Source organism: Meleagris gallopavo, chromosome 1 (assembly GCF_905368555.1).
Source record: "Meleagris gallopavo chromosome 1, MGAL_WU_HG_1.1, whole genome shotgun sequence".
Classification (NCBI taxonomy): Eukaryota; Metazoa; Chordata; class Aves; order Galliformes; family Phasianidae; genus Meleagris; species Meleagris gallopavo.
This window is the reverse complement of record NC_139404.1, coordinates 61,466,915-61,477,003: the sequence shown is the minus strand read 5'-3', so window position 1 is coordinate 61,477,003 and position 10,089 is coordinate 61,466,915. Positions and strand designations below refer to the sequence as shown.

Genomic DNA, 10,089 nt, shown 5'->3' with positions numbered 1-10,089 from the left:
GAACATCCTTCAGATAGTCCAGTGACATCAAGCAGGAAAAGCCATCTTACTTCTCAATGCAAATGACAAATGGGAAGAGGACAGTTTTTTAGTGCCCTCATTTAAGGACTCATTTAAGGCAATTCAGAAAATCAGTTTGTTACTTGTTAATTATAAAATTTTTGCTAGTTTCCTCTTCAGAATTCACACCAAAACTGTTGATACCGTAACAGAAAATTTTGATCCCTTACCTTCACTACAATCATAATGTTTATTCTGTTTATTTTCTTTTTATTGAAAGGAAGTAGGAAGAAAGATTTTCACCTTCTCAACACTATGAACTCTTCATAATACAAGACACAGTTCAATTTGCTTAGAGATTAGTGAGGAAATTCCACAGCAGCGATGTTGTCACACACAGGTTTAACTCTGCCCCCGTGTGTTCAAACATTAAAATATACTCTTCATTCCATCACCTGGGTTCTAAGCTACTTTTGTGCAAAAGGATGCATTACTCTGTGATATCAATTAAATGACATCTACATGTTGCTGCTGGTCACCTTTTTTTGGCTGGCCATGTGCCTGTAGCCTGTACCAATACAGTGGGAAGAATGACAAGTGAAAAGTACAAGCAGTTTTCTGCACAATTTACAAGAAAGACGCTCCTCTCAAGACTGAGGACTTCCCGGCTTTACTATGCATGCCCTGCATGAACTTCAGCGGCCATGTTTGATCAGTGCCTTGATTCCCACTCAGACTTGTGCATTAAACCTCGCCCATGGGGATGTCTGCATTTATAGAGATTCTCCAAGTGTCTCTCACCATCCATCTACACCTGCAGGCAGAGATACTGGGCTCGGCCAGGTCACCTTAGGTTACCAGTGGGGCTGCAGGCTCTGGGGAAAGGGGTAGACGCTGCATCCAGCTAAGCCTCCCAACAATGAGGGCAGAAGCACGCAATGGCTCTGTGAGCAGTGTCCTGACATGGCCTGGAACTCCAGTTTGCTGAGTCACGTTAGGGCAACCTCTGGTCAACTGCCACTAACTCAAACAGGCGGTAACGAAAAGGGCAAACTTCAGAAGTGTGTTGTCAATCTCCACCAAGATACATGCCAGCAACTGTGCACAGGGGCAGGGCGTGCACAAGCAGAGACCTGCCAGGCACAGCCACCCTGGCCACCCTTATAGAAAAGAACAGGATTGGGAAGAAAAGTCCATAGGTTGTGCCGCAGCACGCCCTGTGTTGACGATAACTTTTGTCACTTTTGATTTCAGCTTACACATTAGCTTGTGTGAACTGAGATTAATCCAGAGCCTTGTTGCTGGACACGTGAGAACTCAAACACACATGCAGCTCCACCATCCTCCCCCCGCCCAGGGGCAGCACAGTCACTATTAACCAGGCTGGGAAGGAAGCAGTCACAGCAGAGCCGGCCTGCACTGTGAGGAGCCATGGCGACCTACGTGCAGCTGAACACCGGAGCCAAGATGCCCATCCTGGGGCTGGGCACCTGGAAGGTAACAGCTTGACAGAAAAGCATTCATACTCCAGAGCTCCCTGGCATCAATATCACTTGCTTCTGCTCTGCCTAGCTGTGGGACTGAGCCTGTGTGAGAGAGGGGCTACAGAGTAATGGCAGGAGGAGGGATTTGAGTTTCAGAGCACTGATCTTGCGAAAAAAATAATATCAGGGAGGGCTACTTTCTGTAAGGTAGTTTTCCCATTCTTCTTTTGCTAGGAAGCAGGCTTTCAAACTGCACTGATTTGAACTTCTAAAGAAATCGTTGTTGTTTTCAGTCCCCACCAGGACAAGTGACAGCTGCAGTGATGGCTGCAATCGATGCTGGATACCGCCACTTTGATGGTGCCTATGTGTACCAGAACGAGAAGGAGGTTGGGGATGGGATCCAGCAGAAAATCAAGGAAGGCGTTGTGAAACGAGAGGACCTCTTCATTGTCAGTAAGGTAAATATCTGATGTCCTTCCATTCCAAAGCAGGAGATGGGAAATGCCCTGCCTATGCTATTCACGGAATAGGTAGCTTAGAGTTAAGTTTCACAGTGAAGGATGAAGCGATTCCTAACATCCTTCTTGTCATTCCTGATTCAAGCTTACTGCTTAACCCAAAACTCTATGCATTCTCAGGAAGGATATGAATCACTGGTTCTGGAAACACCACTTGAATTTCCGCACACCAAGTGTGATTTTCTTGCACTCAGTAGACAAGGACAATGAGCTCGCTGAGTAGTGAATGAAGGACAGAAACCCTCTTTTCTTCCCAGTTCACTGACAGGCTGATTCAGCCTTAACTCACCTGGAGAAGACAGCACTGTGCTCACAGGGCCCTGTCTCCACAGCCAAGGGGAAGCCCTTCCTTCCTTCCTTTCTTCAGCACATTCTCTCCCTGTGAATGGCTGCTTCTATTCATATCCCTGAACCACCCAATGCACCACAACCCGGCACTTTGTAGAGGGGAAGGAGAAGTGCTGCGGCATGAGGAAGGCAGTGTCCCTGCACCTCATGTTCCTGCTGGAGCTCAGAGACCACCTGCACAGCATGGGCATGGGTGAAGGGGAGCAGGAAAAGAGATGGAAGGCCAGGTAGCACTGAGAAAGTTAGAAATCAGAGACAAACTGCTCTGAGATCACATGTGCTAGTGGGTTGGTACAGAGGACTACCGTGTGCTAATGGCACTCTCGTGATGACAAAGCACAGCAGAGCAGATAAGCGGTGCAGCAGTAGTGCCTGTGGAGCACCACAGCTCTTGCCCCAGCAGTGGGGCTCATACTTGTCTCTGCATGAGGCACGTGAGGTTCTGGGCAGTGTCAGGTGCCTTTATTCCCCATGGCCTTCCAAAGAAGATGGAGCATTCCTGTCATCTATGAAATGGCGCACAAAGTTTTAACCCAGGAGATCACACTGTGGCTTGGTTTTTTTCTCCAGCTGTGGTCCACATTTCATGAAAAACATCTGGTGAAGGGAGCTTGCCAGAAAACTCTTGCCGATCTAAAACTGGATTACCTGGATCTCTATCTCATCCACTGGCCTTCAGGCTTCAAGGTACAGTAATGGCAATTCTGTTTGCTTGCTTTCTTGGGTGGCATCTTCAGAGCTGCCAGCTATGCTTTCAGCACCACTGCTGTTCCTGTCCTGAAATACCACATCTCTCTGGTGCTGTCATTCTGTTCTGCTCTGGCCGTATGAGCCAGGCTCTGGAATTCTTCCCACAAGCGCACTGCATGCATGGCATTTTCTATCCTCTTGATAATGGGGGAGGAAGATCTAATTGATGGCAAAGATACCCTGATCCTGCCTGAATTAAAAGGATAAAATGGTTCAATATTTCACTATCTTATGATGAGTATTAAAGTGTATGGATTTTTTTTAATTCCACCTTAGCTTCCTCTACTCCTCTTTGATTTACTTACAAATCTAGCTTCCCTAAAGGGATTGTTACAAACATTTTTATTCCATGCTCACAGGCAGGAGAGGATCTGTTTCCCACAGATGACCAAGACATGATTATACCCAGCAACACTGACCTTCTACAAACATGGGAGGTATGTCTACCTTGCAGTGAATGCCAAAATCTCTTTCAGGGAAGCTGCAGACCACAGAGAAGATGGAAAAAGTTCTCAGCTTGACCATATCAACTGTCCAGTGCACCACAAGTCCTCGGGAAGTTCTTGAACTGCTCAAACACATTTTGCAGGAATAAAGACATTCTAGGTTATGAGCTTACCTACAGCTAGGGGCACAACCCAGCCTTGTTTCTACAACATGCAATGTGGTCTGATTTTTTCACAATGTCAATGAGTGAGACTTAGAGCTTGGGGGAGATGGCACTGGCATTTCCCTCAGGGAGCATAGTTAAATTGCTTCTCATGAAAACAGGGAATCATGCCACAGAAGAGCATCTTCAAGATTCATCTTCTATACCAGATGTTGACTTTGTTCCTCTTTCTACTAGGCCATGGAAGAGCTGGTGGATGCTGGCCTGGCAAAAGCCATTGGCATCTCCAACTTCAACCACGAGCAGATTGAAAGAATCTTGAACAAGCCAGGACTGAAATACAAGCCTGCAAACAACCAGGTAAGACGATAAGTGACCCCACGTATACCTCTTTCATTGACTATGAAGACCTGATGCGTTGAATGGGGATACGGAAAAGGAGAACAATGTGAAGAAGGCATTTATCCTTAATCTAGCTCCGTGTATATTTCTGCCATTTGTTGCATCTCGATGAACTGTTGTACACAAAGGCAGATGTATTTCCTCATGAAACGTTGTTTCTGGAAGGATAAAGAAAACAGAGCCGAGTTTGATGAAACCCCTGCAGACAACTGTGTAAAAACTTTACATAATAATTGGTTTTTAAGAGAAAATGACAGATGCATGTTATCACCCAAGATATTAGTCTGTTTGTCCAAAAGGCAGCTCCTAACTGCTTTTGGTGTTAACTATTGGCACACAGCAATATCACAATGGTTCTGCTGCCATCATCCTCTGCACTCTTGTGTTTCCAGATTGAATGCCATCCATACCTGACCCAGGAGAAGCTGATCAACTACTGTCAATCCAAAGGGATTGCTGTGACAGCATATAGTCCCCTTGGCTCTCCTGACAGGCCACGGTAAGAATATCTGAAATTTTGAATTGGAGCTGGCAGGAATTTTGCTTGAACTATTGCTACTACTACTCCATTAAACATTCATTGTCATACACAGTTATCTATTGCTACGCTGGCTGTTCCTGTGGAGGTTTCTTGCCATTGACATTGTCTTTTTTGTTTAGGGTTAAGCTAGAGCATCCTTTACCTCTGGATGACCCCAGGATTAAAGAAATTGCTGCCAGGCACAACAAAACAGCAGCACAGGTAGGTGGGTGCTGGACGGTGGGTACTGCTTCCATAACTCTATCATTAACAAAAATTAGGCCTCAGGAGGAGATCAAATCTAAATCCATTCTCTACAAGTTGTGACACTCTCTGATTATTCCCAAAAAATGCAGATTGTTCCTTGTATGGCTTGCAATAGCCACTATTGCTTCTTTGGTCATAAACAAAGAAAATATTCTTGACCCATCTTCAGGCATCGCTTCTCCTCTCAAGTTCTGTTGCAGAGAATGGCAGCCTCATATAAATTACTGAAAGTCCAGGCAAGAAAGAAAATACATAGACTGTTACCAAACCAGATTGGGGAGGAGGCCTCCCTTCCGGTGACCCACCATTCCCCTTTTTGCTCATCACGGAGCCCTACACAGGCCACAGGACAGGAATGACTTGAAACACTGCTGTGTAAAAGTGGCTGCACATACGGCAAACCACTGTTGACCACTCAGCTCCTGTGGTAACACCATCTGTCTTCTCTCTGATTCAGTGGTCTCTTCCTACAGGTTCTCCTTCGCTTCCAGATCCAGAGAAATGTGATTGTGGTCCCTAAGTCTGTCACACCACAGCGCATTGTGGAGAACTTCAAGGTGGGTGATTACAAGAGACCTGGCATCATTTCTACCTGAGAGCAAATACAGATCCTTTCTCAGCCTTCCCAAGCCCTTCTCAGAAAAGAACACAAGGCTTTTTCTGTCTGCCGGTTTACCTCTACTAAAGGATTATTCTGAGCAGTCTTGGAGGCCAAGAACAGTAACACATCAGAAAAACCTGGCATAGAATATACAGTGCTCATAAAGAAGTTCTTGTGTTCATTAAAAGTGCAGTCCTCTATCTCTTAAGTCAGCAGTCCATGACATAAAATGGATCCGCCTCTATGAATCTGCTGTCTCAGCCTGTCTTCTTCTTCACGCTACTCCACTTCTTTCAAAGAGGTGATTTCCAGCTTTTTCTCTTGTTAGGTCTTTGACTTTGAATTGTCTAAAGAAGAGATGGCAACTCTTCTCAGCTTCAACAGAAACTGGAGGATGGGTTTATTGAGCCAGTAAGTGACATCGATTCTTTACTTCCAAGTCTTACCTTTTGAATTATCTCTACAGTGTGGTTTCTGCCAGAGCTGTTAGGCAGCATGAAATTCAATTATTGACAAAATTTACTAATTCAAATAATAGAAGATTCGTCCAAAAATACTTTTGCAAAAGACAGGTAAATATACTCATTTTGAAATCAAAGGAAAGAAACAGCAGACCACAAACTCATTTTCAATTCGGTTTCCAGGGAACTCTCTAACTTCAACTACAAAAGACGGGTTCTCACAGATCATTATATCTCTGTCCACATTAGAAAAATTAGGATGCATATCTTCACATGTTCTTCCGGCAATTGCACAATTCAGATCATGGAGTCATAAAATCACAGAATCACAGAATCATAGATTTATAGGATGGCTTGGGTTGGAAAGGATCTTAAAAGTCACCCTATTCCAACACCTCCGCTATTGGCTGGGATGTCAGGCTACCAAGGGCCCCTTAAAGTCCCCATTTAGCGACTCCTCTGCATTCTGAACACACCTCAATCTTACACATGCTTTAGCCATTAAAAGTACCTTCTCTTTTTGATTTCTTTCAGGGCCAGAACACACAAGGAGTACCCTTTCCATGCAGAATACTGATGCTGTTTGTAATCGGGCCTTCTCTAGTCCACTGATATTTCATATGCCTCTCCCCTAGCTTTGAGCTCTGTATTCAGCTTTCTTTCTGTGTCTGCCCTGTTGCTGCCAGTGAAGTCAATGGACATTTACTCCATTGCTTCAATCTAATTTCATTCTTTGGAAGATGGAAGGAGTATTGCCCAGCAGAATAAAATGTAGGATGTAATAATTTTCTGCTTATCAGAAGAGAGGAGGATTACTGGAGTATCTGGCAGAACTGCTCAGTGGAAAATGAAGACAGCTTGAACATTTGAACCACTATTCAGCAAGTGCCTTCAGTCTTGCATCAGCACAAAGTAACTTTAAAGGGTGAAAGCATTACTGGATGAAATACTGGTGTAGGGGTGGTGGGGGGGAACTTTTCTTTGTGAAATTAAATAAACTATCTATACTATCTATGAATGTTAAACCTCTCTTCTTGGCTGATAGCTGGGGCCTGTGGAACAAACTGGTGCTTGTTCTAGCAGTTCAGCTTACACTTCTCTGCTGTGTGAGGAAAATAAGGTTCCGAGCACCTTGGGACAATGCAATCTGCTCTGTGCATGTTCCAAAGAATGTGTGGTCATGGGCTTTCAAGGTCATCCTTACGAAGGAAAATGGGAAACACGGCTGACTGCTAGGTACACATTTTTTAAAAAACCTCTGCTGAAATGAACCTACTAGAGGACACTTGCCAATCTGAAACTAGATTACCTGGATCTCTACCTCATGCACTGACCTTTGGGGTTCGAGGAATAGTAATAGTAATGCGCTTGGCTTTATCATGACCTCTGCTTCTGAAGATTTATATGGCTTTACTGCCCAATAACTGCTATCAATGACAAAGTTAATCACATATTTGATATGTACAAGCATTGTTCTTGCCTGTGCGTGGGTCTGCGTGATTTCTTTTCTTGTAGGTGTTTGTCACCACTTTGAGGGGCCCAGCACAAATACTGCCTTGACTGGGATATGCTGGCCAGAAATACTGGATGGGTGGTGTTTCCTTCTTGGTCTAACACACTGAATTTCTCTGTTTAACCAAAGAGATTTGGGGATGGGTGCCATGTCAGACATGCTACAATAATTACCAGTACCCAACTTTCCACAAGATAACCATGTTGGGCAAGCTCACCAGTTCTTTCTCCATTTTCATGAAGGGAAACAAGGAATATCAGGAAGAATGCATTTAGGCCTTGTCTTGCATCATGAATAGTGACTTCATTGCACTCTGCTAGGCCATGGAAGAGCTGGTAGATGCTGATCTGGTAAAAGCCATTAGAACTTCCAGCATAAACCGCGAGCAGAATGAAAGAATCCAAAACAAGCCAGGACTGAAATATAAACCTGCAAAAACTAAGTAGGCTGATAATTGCAAAACCAGGTGCCTAGTTCTCAGGGATTATGAAGATCTGATTAAAGTTGCATGAGAATGTGGAAAGAGGGAGAACAAAGTGGACACTACGTGTACTCCAAATGCCACTCTATTGAGAATTCTGGATACAAATGTCATCTGAAATCCAAGAAGAAAACTCTCTAACAGGGCAAACAGGAATTGTCTTGAGCTGCATGTAAAATAAATAATAAACTCAATGTATGTAAGTTACAAAACATTTTAAGTGTAATTTTTCTTGAAACATAAAACTGAGACCAACAAAAACACACAACTAGTTGGATGTTTGACCTTGTTTTGTGAAACTCAGGCTGGTGTGAAAATCAGGCTGGTTCGATGGCATAGTGAGTTTTCTAGGTGTTTGTCAGAGATTTTTGATGCAATATTATTTTTCCTGTGGTTCATCCTTGACAATAATTGTTCACAAATGTACATACTGCCAAAAAATGATGACATGAATAAGGTGTGGCTGTGAATCAAGGGATATTTTTCTCTGGTTAGATATGGTTTATGAATGTCTTGTAAAGAGACACGTCCAAAGCTTTTCTTTGAGTTGAATGTCTGATTGCAACTCCATAAATTTCATGTGAAAAAATTGCAAGTAATAAATCTAAGTAATCGTGAAAACGAATGCACAAATATACTCAAATATGATAATATTTTTGTTTTAATTTTTGAAACCAGTTCTAATATTTCTTTATCAAAATTCAGGGCTGCATATTTTTTTCCATATGCAAAGACATAGCACTGTCTTTAGCCAATGTATCAAAATGCATGAAATTATCTGTCATAACGTGAGCTTGCTACAATTTACTTTTCATTTCAAATGCTGTTATTGTCTGAAACATAGCACAGATAAAAGAGATTTCCACTCTAAGGACACACCTTTAACTCATTTAAATGAGTAGCCAAAGCCACCAAAAATGCCAACTCTGTGAGCCGTTTTTAATTTCATGTTCTGGCACAAATTTTCCTTTTGATTCCATAAGGATTTGTTTTCACTTTGCAAATCATAACATTTTTTCAGCACTTTACTTCGACTTAGCCACCTTCCTTTAGAAAAGGAAATGATGACCTCAGAATCACCACGCATACTTTTAAGGAACTCTTCAAATTGGCAATGATACAGACCCTTGGACTTTGTGAAATTCACAGCTTTGATGGCCATTTGTACAACAGTATCTATTCTTTTTGCACAGAAATTTGCTTGCTGTCTAGTCATCGAATCATAGAATGGCTTGGGTTGGAAGGGACCTCAAGGATCATTAGGTTCCACCCCGTAGCCACACGCAGGGCTGCCAGCGGTTACATCAAGATTGCCCAGAGACCTCTCCAACCTGGCCTTGATCACCTCCAGTGACAAGGAGGTCACTCAACCTCAACCTCAACCTCTCTGGCCAACCTGTTCCAGCGCCTCACCACTCTCTCAGTAAAGAACTTTCCCCTGATATCTAATTTAAATCTCCCTGCCTTTTGTTTAAAACCTTTCCCCTCTGGTCATATCACTATCATATCACTATCTACCCATATAAAAAGTTGATTTCCCTCATGTTTTGAATTCCAGAAGGCCACAATGAGGTCTCCTCATAGTCTTCTCTTTTCCAGGCTGAACAAGCCCAGTTCCTTCAGCCTATCTACATAGGAGACATGCTCCAACATAGAAGAGCTGCTGATGCAGTGATAGTTCATCAAACGTGAGATACTGGTGGCAACTGCATCATCTTCTATTAATTCTGTAAGTCCATCTTTTGTACCATCACTGGGACACCACCAGACATTTTGACAAAGGTGAAAGAAAACTGCTTTAATGTACTTTTTTTACTGTTTCATAGAAATCAATCTGTGTCTTTCAATGGCACCAAAGAAGTAATTTCTTCAGTGACATTATATTTGTTATCAATACCTCTAAGGAAAATGACAAATTGAGCTGTGTCTGTAGCACTAGCACTTTCATCTATTGTCAAAGCGTAAAATTTGAAATTATCAGCTTTACTTTCCAATTTTTTTTGATAGGTTTTCCTATTTCTTCAGTTCACCTGGCTATGGTCAGGTGATACAAACTGATTTTAGAAAAATCCCTTGTTTTTCAGGACACATTGTATCGGCCACGTTTTTCACTCATTGCTTAATAAATTCA

General features: G+C 42.8%; 1 protein-coding gene across 1 annotated transcript; it reads left to right on the top strand.

Annotated features, from left to right (window-relative positions):
* Positions 1-1,144: 1,144 nt before the first annotated feature.
* LOC100545821 (aldo-keto reductase family 1 member B1-like) lies at positions 1,145-6,976 on the top strand. The gene is made up of 10 exons (XM_019616213.3): positions 1,145-1,497; positions 1,778-1,945; positions 2,924-3,040; positions 3,463-3,540; positions 3,951-4,073; positions 4,508-4,614; positions 4,776-4,857; positions 5,376-5,459; positions 5,832-5,914; positions 6,499-6,976. The coding sequence occupies exons 1-10, from the start codon at positions 1,432-1,434 to the stop codon at positions 6,539-6,541; spliced, it is 951 nt and encodes a 316-aa protein (XP_019471758.1). The 5' UTR covers positions 1,145-1,431; the 3' UTR covers positions 6,542-6,976.
* Positions 6,977-10,089: the final 3,113 nt, after the last annotated feature.

Coding starts and splice junctions, on each gene's coding strand:
- LOC100545821 (XM_019616213.3), top strand. CDS start 1,432: ATGGCGACCTACGTGCAGCTGAACACCGGAGCCAAGATGCCCATCCTG. Junction 3,541..3,950: donor ACCTTCTACAAACATGGGAG/GTATGTCTACCT, acceptor TCTTTCTACTAG/GCCATGGAAGAGCTGGTGGA. Junction 4,615..4,775: donor GGCTCTCCTGACAGGCCACG/GTAAGAATATCT, acceptor TTTTTTGTTTAG/GGTTAAGCTAGAGCATCCTT.